Raw genomic sequence first — 13,229 nt, 5'->3', positions numbered from 1 at the left:
AGAGAAAAGGAGGTGTAGCTGTGTAAAAATAGCAATGGATACATTCTGATTTTATGGAAAGCTTTATTTACTTACCACTGGCTTGGCTATATTAGAAAGAAGTGCTTCAAGTGCTTTTGTTTCTTCATCCTTTTCTTAAAAAACAAAATCAAAGCAAACAAAAAGTACCCATGAGTATTGTTCAGTGACTTTACAGTGAAATAGCTCTTCAAATTCAACAACTGCACATAGACTAAGGTATTTATAAAATAGAACACCTTGCCAACTTGCATTCATCTAGGGCAACATAAAACTAAAAAAGCTCCCTGAAACGTTGTTAATATAAAACTATTTCTAAATCTGTTCTATGATTTATGGAATACAGAAAGCCTGGTTATCTTTTGTTAATGTATAACTTTAAACAAACTACTGCTCTGGAGAACTTAGGCTCTTGGCTGAGATATTTCCTATAGATTTCTCTTTGGATGTAGACGCAGTCAAGTTACAGTAGTTTAAATATGTTACTGCACAACCGCTGGAAGACTACCGGTAACGCTGTTGGCCTCCCTCAATTGCAAGGGCAAACCTTAGCTTAGCCTTCAGTTACATTCTGGGGAAAGAATCCAAGGTGTTTTGTTTCAGCTGAAGGTATAGCTGAGCTTTATAAGGGACTCAAAGTTTACAGAAAGTGTTTTATGTGCTTTCTCCCACATGATACTAAAATTTTATTATCTCAATAGTGTAAGTGAACAGGCTACTCGGTTTTGAAGGTGTGGCCAGGCATTTTTAGTTCACTTAACCTGCCTTAAACTAAAAAGAAAAATAAAAGAAAAACAAAGCCTGATGAAATTCTTTAAAAAACACAGGTCAAATCTACTTACAACTTCGTATTTCTAAAATGGTTTATGCTATTGAAACTAATTAAATGCATTTCTGACTTCTGTTTGTTATTACAAGTCTAAGTCACAGTACATAATTTTCCCAAATGTCTCCTGAATTAAGTAATTCTGAAAAGCATACTTTTCTGTTTATCATATAAAATACTTCTAAGGAACTGTTAACGTAATTTTCGTTACGTATGTAAGCAACAGTACATTTTATCACCTGTACCTTGGTGAAGTTAGCTCACAGATAAATACCAACTAACAGAAAATAAACTAAACAGAAAGCCAAGTCAAATGCCACCATGGAACTACCAGTGACAAGTATTCATTCAAGTTTGGAGCAACAGTTCCCAATGGCTGAATTCAGGTTGTATCTCAAAGGTGTCCCTTGGTACTAAGCTTTCACAGGCTATCATCTACACATGTTTTTAAACAGCTCTTTTAGGTTGAGATTTCCTGGTCTTGGTTAGACATACTTTCTTCACGTTTCTTGTGGTTTACAGCAATCTAATATACATTAGCACAAAATCATCATCTCAAAGCAAACTTCAGTGAGTTGAGAAAACCATGGTTTGTTTCCCTCAGCATCACTAGTTACAGCTCCCTGTTCTGAGGAAATTGTACTTGGCTGATGACAAGTCTTTGACATTGTGTTCTGAATCTGAAGTTCTATGCCAGTGACCTGAAAGTTGCATAGTGACACATCATCAGATTCAACAAGGACTGTATGACCAAGACTGAGCGAATTCAGTCCATTTAGGAGATCACAAACTTTGCAGTGAAATAAAGGTATTAATAATAAACACACTCCCCATGGTAGTGTCGTAGAAAACATGAACTCACACAGACTAGTGCAAGGACCAGTCTTTTTCTACATAGGCCTTTCAATAATGAGTTGGTGGGGACAGACATTATGTGAATTTTATATAACAACATTATCTCTTTTACAAAGTACTCCTCTTTAACAAGTTGAATGCAGGTTTCCTGTATCAGACATCTCATTCTTTCCATGTTTCCTGCAATATCAAGTGGGCCACCAATATTCAGTGATTCCTTAAAATGTAAGCACCAATGACTCTGGACAAAACACAGATTTTTCTTTAAACCGTATTATGAAGTATGACTAATAAGATTTGCTCAAATCTACGTGGAGACTTGCATGTCAGCAGTTTTGTTCTCTTAGGCCCATCACTCCAATGTGACGAGCAGGTTGATTGCCCTTAAGCCCATTCTGTGTAAGTCAGGGCAGTTGCAGGCTACTACTCAACTTCGAGATTGTCAAAGCGTGCTGTTCTATCTACAAATGCTATATTCAGACAGACACTGGACTCACATTTTTTTTTTTTTTTATTTAACACTTACCTTCTATTTCTGTGTCTGTCTGAGAATTGCTTTTTCCTTTGCCCAAAGACTTGCTTTTGGTAGAACCTGTGCTTATACCAGCTGCATCCTGTCCTTTTGTAAGTCCATTATGTTCACTTGTAGGAGAAGGACATTTCTGAGGAGATGACGGAGGACTGTTTAACTTATCCTTCTGAGTTCCATGTCGATCTTTTAATTTTTTTTGTAACCTTTCATATGTTTTACTAGACCTTTCATCTCTGAAGTTGGATCTTCCATGACCAGGCAGAGTATCTAAATTGAAGTAAAGAAGAAAAAAATTAAAAATAACAAACTAAGAATGGAATGTAATTAAAAATCTATTTAAAAATGCTATGTGCATTAAGTGTGCACTTGTGTATAAAATTACTTCTCTAATCCTGTTGGAAAACTGAAGCGACCAGCAGGTAAACTGATACACGCTAACTGGACATTAACAACATGTTAGGGGAGAAAGTGTAATCTTTCCTTCCCACATGTTTTCTCTACTTAAAAATTATTCTTAAAACATTTCCATAATCTTGCTTGAGCTATAAGGTACAGGAGAAAGTCAACAGAGAAAAAACATGCGACTATTACATGGGAGGAGGTTTGCTCTAATGTGAAGTTTTAAGTTTCAGAATGCAACTAGAGCTCTACTACTTTAATGGTGCTTCAGCAGAAAACACAGAAAAACCCCACAAAAGCACAGGGCAACTGAAAGACACTAAAAGACTGAAGACGGTATGGCTAGGTCTTGTAACTACACTATACCTGTACACAGTAACCCGAAGCATTGCTGCAGTATTAGCAAAGTCCCATCTCTAAGTCAGAACATGGCTTTGGAAAAAAGTCAGCACCAGACTAATGAAAAAAATTAAACTGTAGGTTGGTGAACTTTTCTGTTCAATTCTAACATTTTTATCCATTTCACCTTTATGCTTAGAAACAGCTTACTGACTCAAGACTTTAAAACAGTGTACCACATGGCACCAACTCCTTCCTCAGTGTAACCCTATCTATAACAAATAATGAAAGCTTTCAAAAAATCCGTCCTTCAAAACCAGCATAGAATTTGTCCATTTTCAGGTAAGCTGGATCACTCGGTCTGAAGAATGAAGTTCATTATCTGTTATTCCTTAAGTGCTAGGAAGTATAGAAAACAGGATCAAGTAAAAACTTCCTTGCAAGAAGGATAAAAATCACAAAGCTAGAGAAGTTTTCAGTTTCTGGTTTTTTAGGTGAGCTTAATTCCCAGAAAATTTGGCAGAGGACTACTAGATAAGCTGTGACTACTTAGAAATTTGTTTTTCACTCCCATTAGAGATTTAGGTGCTCTTGTTAGAGAACTACCATGGTCTAAGCACGTCCGGGTTTCCCCCCCCCTCCCTTAAATTCAGATTCCTCATATAGAAGCCTAACTGTGGGCTTTGACTTCTGAAAGCCAGAGCCAAAGACAGTGGTCCAGCATTAAATCTGAAATTTGTAGCAAATATGTAACAAATTAAAGCATCCCCAGTCCTCTAATTCCCCAAATCCAAGGGCATACTACATATATATTTAAAACAAAGCAAACCAAAGAATCCCACTTTATCAATTTTTTTTTTTTTACATTAGCAGTTTAGCAAATTGATCACTGAATTCATATTTAAAGGGATATAACCTACAGCATAAATCTAAAAAATATTATTCCATTAACAAGTATCCTTTATCTTTTGTGCATTTAATTATCACACTCCAATCTCTTAATTTAGCAAACTAAAAGCAAATAACTGCCATCTACAGGAAACCAAGAAATTAATAAAGCTATAAATAAGCACCCAAAGAGCATCTAAGAATGTACTGTTACCAAAGTAGTGCAAGGAAGAAATGAAGTACAACTTAAGAATACAGAAACACTAAGAATTCCAGGAAGATCAAGACATCGGTGTATTCTCATCTGATGGCTTTCTACATCATGACTATTTCAGTACAGTGACTATATGGAGGACATTTTTAAATGAGTTTAGTAGTATCGCAGAACACTGAGAATCTATGCATCTACAGCAACATGACAAAGTTGTGTTTGGTCTCCTCCTCCATAGCTTCTACCTTCTTTCTCTAAAAACAGCAACCTGGCATTGCTCTCTGAAACTCTCTCAAGGTCAGCACCTGCCTCATAGCAGAAGTTTATCTAAAGAAAAGCAAGTCTACCAGAAATGTAAATATTAATCTAACAACCCAACCCCTGAGTTAGTACACACATACACTTTGCCACTAAATCATATTAAAGGCAGATGTCAACAGAACTACCAAAGACAGCTTCAACTACAGTATTAAGTTCAGGCTGGTGGTGCCTGATTATTCAAGTTGGACTTCAATATGGACATTGGACTAAATGCATACATTTTTATGAAAAATAGCAAGCTTTTTTTCATAATCAATACTAAGGACTCCTGTTTTGTGCTTCAGACAGGATACTTGCAAGACATGAGATCTCAGAACAGTGCTCAGGTATGGATTTAAATGCTGAATCTCAGAAGAAGGCATCAGCTGAATCCCTACAAACACTTCCTGCATTGCTTTGCTGGGCAAATCTATAACTGATACACATAAGAAATAATCTGTATGTTTAAGGGATCACTAGATAGACAAGTCTAATTAAAATAAATTCGTCTGGAATAGTAAGCTTCAGTAAAAACAAGACTGGTGTCCTCATAAAAAAATTGTGTGTATAGCTCCCATTTAAGCTATAAGTCTTGTTGATAAAGCCCGTACATCAGTGTAACAGATGCTGGAAATGAGTACAGCGTTATTTGCTTTGACAGAACTTGCAATATTTGATAAGCTACTTACCCAGATCCCCATATACTTGTGAGGTGTGATACTGCGGAATGTACTGCGTTGCCATGTCACCGGCTCCGGTCACGGGTGAGTATATATGACGTGGTGGAGGGGGTATCATGGCTGGAAGAGGCAGGAAGCCAGGCAGTGGGGGATGTGGAGGCCTGTGTATCACTGCGTGACCACCAGGATGAAATTCCGGAGGCTGGGGAACCACCACAACCCTTCGAACACCGTTATCCTCAATAACCTGTACAGTGAGAGACACCACGCACCAAAAGAGAAATGGCGGTCTGAAAGGTATGTTTCTATAGATACTTAAACAAAACTAGGAATAGGAAAACCCTTAATTTGAGAAAAGGAACACAGGAGAGCATAAGAAAAAAAAGAGAGGGCAATTAAAGGACTATCTACATTAAGTATATTAACTGCAAAAATACCATTAATTTCTCAATGTGATAGGGAAAAATACCGTTAAAAAAAATCTGACCGTAACAGCATCTTATAAACAACCAGGTATGTTTATGGCATGAGCCTAGCTTTTCCCCACGGTCCTGTTTCCACCGTCATTGACATTGCTTGTATGCTACACTGCTCCTAGGATTTGTTCTACAGTGTAACAACTAGATTGCTCCGTAGAAGTGATTTGGTGCGCGGACAGACCTCACTCCGCATAAACAGTGAGGGAAAAGGCACAACAGTGTCTGGTCTTTGCTCTGTGCCCAACTCGGTCCACCGACACTAACCCAGGAGGCACTTGCCATACAGCACCCGTTAGCGTGCAGCAGCCATCGTCTGCATCAAGCTGTTAGAGAAAAAAACCCTAGCAGGATGGTAGTCAGCCCTCTCAAGACTCCTTTGCAACTCAAGGGAGTTTTGAAATAGAGAAGGTGTTTTTCTTTTCTCCCCGCCCCACCTGTTAAAATGTCTCGCACCCTGAAGGAAACCACATGCTACTCAGAAACGGGGGCCGTTGTGGCAGCCTCTGCCAGACTCTGGTGTGCAAAGAGACTTGTTGCGCAAAAACGGCAAATGGAAGATGTGACACGACAGCCTTCGGCCGAGGGACCTAAGTGCAGCCCTTAGCAACGTTGCTAGAAGTTCAAAGAAGGAAAAGCAGCATACGCGATCCCACGATGAGAGTAAGTGTGGTCATGCAAGATGCACGGAGCTGAGGTGTGCTGGGCACAGTACATGCAGCACGTCTGGGGTCTGGTGGAGAGCAGGGCACAAAGGCACATCCTCTAGAAAGTACTGAAGCAGAAAATGCTCTTCACTAAACGAAGGTCGGTCATCAACCGGACCAGAAACAGGGGTCCGGTCCTGTAGCACATCACAGACAGGGAACACCACCATCATTATCCTCTCTAGATGTCTGTATCACTACTGGTAAATTCACAAAAGTACATGACTGTTGGCAATATCTAGAGATTATCTTGGCGTAATTTGACTTGTATGTATTGCGGTGTCAATAACTTTAGTGTCTGGGATGCCAATGAATAAACTGTTCTCCACTTCCTAGTAAAATGCTGTAAAATAATGCCACAGCAGGGACTGCAATGTAAGTTTTTGGATTAAACTTTTATCCAGAAAAGGGGAAGAAGAACAGAAGAACAGGATCTGGAATATCATGACTACATTCAAAAGCAGGGGACAAAGCAACCCTATGATGTAAGCGTACACTGACATTTGAAATGAGGTGGGGACATGTACATGTACACCAATGAGTAACCTGGTGCAACAGAAGCAAATCAACAGATCAAAGCACTTAGTGCTAAGCTGCTTTCAACTCCACTGTTTAAGCTTAAGGGTATTATGCTTGGCTAGATTTAGTCCCATGCCCTGGTGCGAACACCTCCACCAAGTCCATGACAGAAAGCAGCTTGGAGGATCAATCATTGGTTTCACCATGTCTCCATAAGGGGTTGGTGTGCATCTGGTACATCTGGAACGGAGCTTCTGCTTTTGTTTTCTCTGACAGAAATCTAATCTGTACACCCCAAAATTATCCTGGTAGCCGAACCAATGCAACGTAAGTGAGGTTGGTGTAGGAAATTGTTTCAAAACTTCACTACTGTACTGCGAAAGACAGTTACGTAGACACAGCTGTATGCTTCTGGCGTAATGGCAGAATGAAGATCTCTATGCATGTGCAATAACATTCAGAAGACATAAAAGTATATACACAATGGAGCTGATCCCACCTTACTTACATAAATAGAGCGCTGGAAATTAATATAAATGAACAAAGTGAACACAGCTTTAAAATACATACATACCACGTGACTTTAAAAGATGGGCTGACTATTTTCAGTATACAGAAATTGTCCCTTATTGGGAAAGAGTAATTTCACTAAAGACAACACTCTTCATATCTGTGTAACCATAGCTCTGTGGTATCCTAAAGGCAGGATATATTAATAGCAGTAAATACAACTAGGACTTGTGCTGTCCAATGAAATTCTCTAAACACTGCAATGTAGTTTTAATTATTTAAGTCCTTTTTGCTTACCAAAAAAAAAATTACGCAATTTATCATTATTTTATGAGGAGATTCAGATTATGTAGGAAGCAGATTCCATTAAAAACCAGGTTACTTAGTTTATAATTTATTTGTTTTCTTGGGTCTGCTAATAGCCTAAGTAACTCAGAAATAGATACCAAATTCATAGCAGCAGAGACCCTAAGTTCAATAATCTAAAATGAAGAGTTTGACAAGTCTCTAACTGTGCCTCTAAATCAAACATCAACTCAATGGTAGGCCTCTACCAGGCAACTACACAGATAAAAACCCTCCAAAAAGCAATAAGAGCATCATGTCAAGTATATAATTTTAAGTTAAAAAAAACAAACAAGCTATCTATTATCCTAATTGTGCTAGCAAAACATGTAGTTCTGGCATAGGCCTGTTTGGTTGAGTGAGCCAACCAAACTTCACTGGAAAACTCACTACAGGCAGTGAATATGGACAGCTTAGAGAGCATGAATAAAGATGTGCTTTCTTTCAGAGTTTTACAACTACAGTTCCAAAAGAAGAGGAAGGGAAAAGTAAATCAACTTATGAATTTCTTTTTATTTAGGTGATGTAAGAAAAATAAATATGCTTTATTCTGTAGTCATCCCCAACTTCTAACAGAGGACAGTGCGCTGTATCACTGCCAAACAGGAATTGAAGCAAGCAGAGGCATAGTACAACTAAATGAAAATGGATAGACAAAAGATGGTTGCGCTGAAGTTGTTCTTCCAGCCTGATGGCTTTAGACATGTAGCTGGTTTCCAATTTCTCTCAAAATATATCTCCAGTTGCTGACATTTAAAAATATACTATGCCTGAAGAAACCACGTAAGTTACTTTGCTGAGACTGCCTTAAGTCTGGGATAACTCTTCGCTCAATAGTGTTAGACCTTCCTGTTTGCAAGACTCCTCTATCAAATCTTCTGGCTTGTAACAGGAACTTCCATCATAAACCACAACAGCTGGTATGTTTTGTCAGCAGTAAATACTTCAGAAGCCTTATAAACTACAGGTTTTCCTGGACTATGATACTTCTACTCAGACGAAAACAGCAGATGTGAGCTCGTTCCACCTGTACTGTCAGCTGCATAGATGTGAGGCACCTTCAGTTCAAAAGTCAGAGCACTATGTTAGCAAAACACCTGCTTGCACTAACAAGCTCCAACAAAAGGCTAATGAGCATGTCTCAGCAAGGCCCAGTTCTTCAGCCTGTCTGCTGCAAGCTGTCCTCAAAGGAAGGATAAATTCATTTTATAAATATTATTCAGATTGGCACAGGTTACACAACTTTTTAAACATTAAGTACTTCATCAACTGAAATTAAGTACTCAAGAAATATAGTAGAATTCAGAATTTCACTTATCTCAGAAATTCTTTCAGTTCTTTAAAAATGAATTCTAATAGGAATCAGGACTTTTTACTATGCTCTAAAGATAAATGAACTTTCATGATTATTTTTAATTCATTTTTCTTCTGCCTGTTTGGGAACTCAACTATGAAGGATACATGAATTAACTTATCAGCCAACTTTCAACAGATGAAAGGTAAAACCACAGAATATTAGTCTGCCTAACCTAACAGCCTTTTCTTTTGCTAGAGGACAATTTTTTATGCCATTCAGTTAATTAGTCCAACATCTGCTAGACGCTGTGGGTTTTTTGGTTGCATTTTACATGTTGTAGTCTTCTCAGTGTACACCACGGGATGCACGCTTAGTCAGAGGTAGACTGTTCAAACAACAGAACATCATGAGAAAGGCTTACATTATGGAGAGTGGTATTCATCTGCTCTAACTTCCAGGTCTGACCTACTAACCCCTAGACTTGTTCTATAGTTGAGGTGAGAAAGAGACACCATCTAGAAGGCCACACAACTCATTATTATACAGGTGTCACAAATTGCCAAGAGGAATCATCCCTTTAATCTACTTTAAAGGATGTCCAGGTTATCTAGCGCTCATTTAATTTTCAGGCATCTAAATTAGGAATCACACCGCAGTGAGAAAATGAGAGCCCCAGTTTAAGATAAGCTGTGGAAACACGTATTGTATGATAATTTATCTCCAATGGACAGCTGACATTTTTTCAATGTTGTTTGCTACTTTTTCTAACTGATCTGTTTTACTCCTTACCTGCAGGGAACCTCCCAGGCATGAACTATGTACACACATAAAATTATAATGGTGCCAAGAGAAAACATCCACTAACACAGAAATCAGTACAGGTCCTGCACAATGAGCTATTTGGGTCATGATTGCATTTTATATTCAGAGGGCATCTAGTACACTAGGATCCCGAACTCAACAAGGACCTGTGCTTATTATTGTCATGTAAGTAGTTAATATATCACTAAACAGGCACATATACAGTGTGATAAGTCTCCCATCACAGAGATACTATGCGACATCTCCCCTTACTTACTTGCTTGACCACAGTGACTCTGAAACTTGACACATTAATTCACTGAATTAGCTATTATGGTTCTACTCTCATAATTTGCATTAAAAGAAATAAAATAAGAATCAAATGAAGGGACATACCTGTGGGGCATATCCAGGAGGCACATAAATAGTAGGCACTGAACCATTTGGGGACATCATTGGAACCTGAGCAGGACCTAAATGGGTTACAGAAACATTCAGTACAGCACCATTTAATAATTTGAGAAAGTTTAAAGAACATACTGAACTGCACAGTCTTTGTGAAAAATATACAAGATAACATGGATAAACAAAGGCAATGAACTGTACAGATAAAATTACAGCAAAGGGCACTCTTAGAAACCTCAGAAACAGTTAGGAACACCCGCCCCGCCCCTGAAACAAACCTAAAAAAATTCACCAGCACATATTTCTCCCTTCTCTGTCAGTAAGCTCACAGAAGAGCTCATGTCAAAACTTCTTAACAGGTGACAAGTCAAAAGAAGTGTCCCAAGATGAAAAGACAATAGAAGAGACTTTAAAACAGAAACAAAACAAACCCATTTGAAACAAACTGCTGCAACCAGATAGTATTCAGTTAAGAGCTGTCAAGAAAATTACTTACAAAATTGCTGCTCTGTTACTATGGTCTTATCACTTAAAGTAGTCTCAGTACCACAGGAGTGGGAGGTGGCAAACAGGACGCTAACCTAAGGTCCCAAGGGAAAGCCAGTGTATTACAAACCAGTAAGTCTACTGCTACTAATGGGATAGTTGTGATACCATGATGATCCTTGTACCATGCAAATCAGAAAGAACAGAGTTCACAGACACTTAGATAAATATTACAACGGGAATGTGTTAAGGTGGCATTTGTAGATAAAAGTACTGCCTGGAAAATCTGATACCTTCAAAGAGCACAGGGACACTGTCACATACTTGAATTTTCAAAAAGCTTTTGACAACCTCTCTCAAAAACTCTTGAAGTAGTAATGCTGCCTTTGGTTAAAAAGGGAAAAGGGCTTTTCATGAATAACTAACTGTCTTGAACACAGGAAACAAAGAGAAGTAAACGATCAGCTTTCAAAGTGCCTAGAGTGACCAGAGGACTCCCAAAGGCATGCAAAGAAGAACCTGTTCAATGTATTAACAAAACTTCTGGAAAAGGACATGAACAGCGAGGTGACAAATTTTTGGTATGCTCTCAAAGAGCTGCAAAGGGTCTCTCAGTACTTAGTGACCGGATGATAAAAAAGCAGAAGAAATAGCATTGGTAAGTGCAAAGTAACACACCTGGACAAAACCAGAAGTATTTATTTACAGTGATGAGCCATAAATTAGCTGTAAATAAACAGACTATGGAGTTACTACATATATTTCTAAGGAAATACCAGCCGAGCATTGTTCAGTGGCATTCACGGGAAGAAAGAGAACATTCAAAATCATTACTAACAGAACAGAGAACAAGCAGAAAACATTATTACACTATGGTATAAATCCACGCTGTACCTCAATACTTTGAGCACTATGTTTGTTTCCACCTTTCAAAAAGAACACACAGAACAAGAAAAGGACAAAAAAAAAAAAAAAAAAAAAAAAAAGAAGTTTACAGTGGCTTTCCACCTGTTTATCAGGACAGATTAGAGACCAGGATTCTTCCACCTGGAGATGGTTAAAATGTAAAAGTGCTGGCAGCAGAGGAATACTAAGAGACCTATACCCCCCACCCCGCCCCCAAACTGCCTAAAAAGGGGAAGATAGATCATTTACAGTTTCTCACATGCAAGAAGCAGAGATATTAAATTAAGTCACCAGGTAAAAGATTTAAAGCAGACAAAGAAATTTCTCATGAAATGCACAGCTAGATTGTCTAACTCCTTGCTGTAAGAACATTATGGAAACTAAAGGTTAGGTTCAGGAGAAATTAAGCGAATTGAGAGAGGTAATCCATTAAGAGCTGTAAAAAATACAACTATAACTTTTGGTTCAGGAAGCCAGAAACAAGAAAGTTATTTTTGTGTGCCTGCCCTATCCTTATGCTCTCCCCTTTAGTATTTGGTACTGGCCTCTGTCAGAGAAAGCACACTGACACAGACTTCAAGAGGGACTGCCTACAGATGTCTTTACACTCTTGTCTTTAAAATACACAAGGCAACCATCGCTGAAGTTTAATTATTAAAGAAAAACTGAAACGCAATATAATCTGACCAGGTTTTGTGGCAAGCACATAAGGTTGGGATTCAGACACTCCAGGCTGCGTTCTCCAAATGTCCAATTCAGTGTAGTGAAGCTACCAAAAGCACCAAATCCAAGTCTTAGTGAAGTTCACTAATACTTCTGAAATGGCATTCACAGTTCCACATTAATGTTTTATAAACTCAGTTAAGATCTGCAAATGCAAAATACTAAGTAAATGCAAAGTACGGTATATAAGATTAGCGTACCTCATTCTGATAAGTATGAGCTTGGCAGAAAAATAAAGATAACTGTGCCAGAATGCCAAGAGCAGGGGAAAAGGAACAAAAAGCATTCTTGAAAAAAGTAGCATGTAATCCAACTTGATTACACATACTATAGGGACTTCTTTAGAATGAGATACAGAAGTTTTGAAATGTATTGCCTAAAAAGAATCACAGCTTTATTATCGACAAAGTGTTAACCCACAACTGGGGGGAAGGGATGAAGAGACTTTTTAAGAATAAGGTCTTAATTGAAAGATTAACTGAACCGTGTAACAGCAAAGAATATAAGAACTACAGTAAGCTATAAATTGAGAACTGAACTGTCTTTGGGTCTTCTTGCTCAGCTGAACCTCAAAAATGTTTCAGTGAAAGTCTCTCCTGAGTATGAAGTGCTAAAAAGAAACAAAAGTGAAAAGCAGTGAAAGAGAAGCTGAAAAAGTGCTTTAGAGCATTAGCTTACAATAAATTCAAAAAGGTCAACAGTAATGGAAGCATATTTATTGTAAGTTGCCATTCAACTAAATAATGGTTTAAATTCTTACATAAGTAAGTGGATTTTACACAGCTTGTCTCTTGTATTGCTTATTTGTAGTTTTTCCATAATGAATACGAAACACTGACACTTTTATTAAACTCACAATTTTAAACTATGTAAGTTTCAGGTAAATTGAGATTTAAGACCACAGTTACTTGAACTTTCTACAGCAAACTCAACGTCCTTGGAGGATGAAGAAATGCTAACATGAACAGACTGTTTCTTTGTGAACTGCTGGGTATCTCTGTGTTTG

At 38.1% G+C, this 13,229-nt stretch overlaps 1 protein-coding gene across 6 annotated transcripts in view; it reads right to left on the bottom strand.

The window, feature by feature from the left end:
• Nucleotides 1-13,229, bottom strand: part of FNDC3A (fibronectin type III domain containing 3A) — a 126,383-nt gene that overhangs the window by 47,837 nt on the left and 65,317 nt on the right. For 5 of the 6 annotated variants that reach the window (XM_030036272.2, XM_030036273.2, XM_041128717.1 and 2 more), the window contains 4 exons: nt 10,100-10,176; nt 5,058-5,295; nt 2,226-2,498; nt 76-134 (listed from right to left, as the gene is read on the bottom strand). In XM_030036272.2, the coding sequence (XP_029892132.1) occupies nt 76-134; nt 2,226-2,498; nt 5,058-5,295; nt 10,100-10,176 (647 nt within the window). Of the gene's footprint in view, nt 1-75; nt 135-2,225; nt 2,499-5,057; nt 5,296-10,099; nt 10,177-10,604; nt 10,762-13,229 lie in introns of those variants that run through there. The other variant, XM_030036276.2, reaches the window with a different exon arrangement.

Source organism: Aquila chrysaetos, chromosome 14 (assembly GCF_900496995.4).
Source record: "Aquila chrysaetos chrysaetos chromosome 14, bAquChr1.4, whole genome shotgun sequence".
Taxonomy (NCBI): domain Eukaryota; kingdom Metazoa; phylum Chordata; class Aves; order Accipitriformes; family Accipitridae; genus Aquila; species Aquila chrysaetos.
Note: the sequence above shows the minus strand (reverse complement) of the source record. Positions and strands in the feature narration are given on the sequence as shown.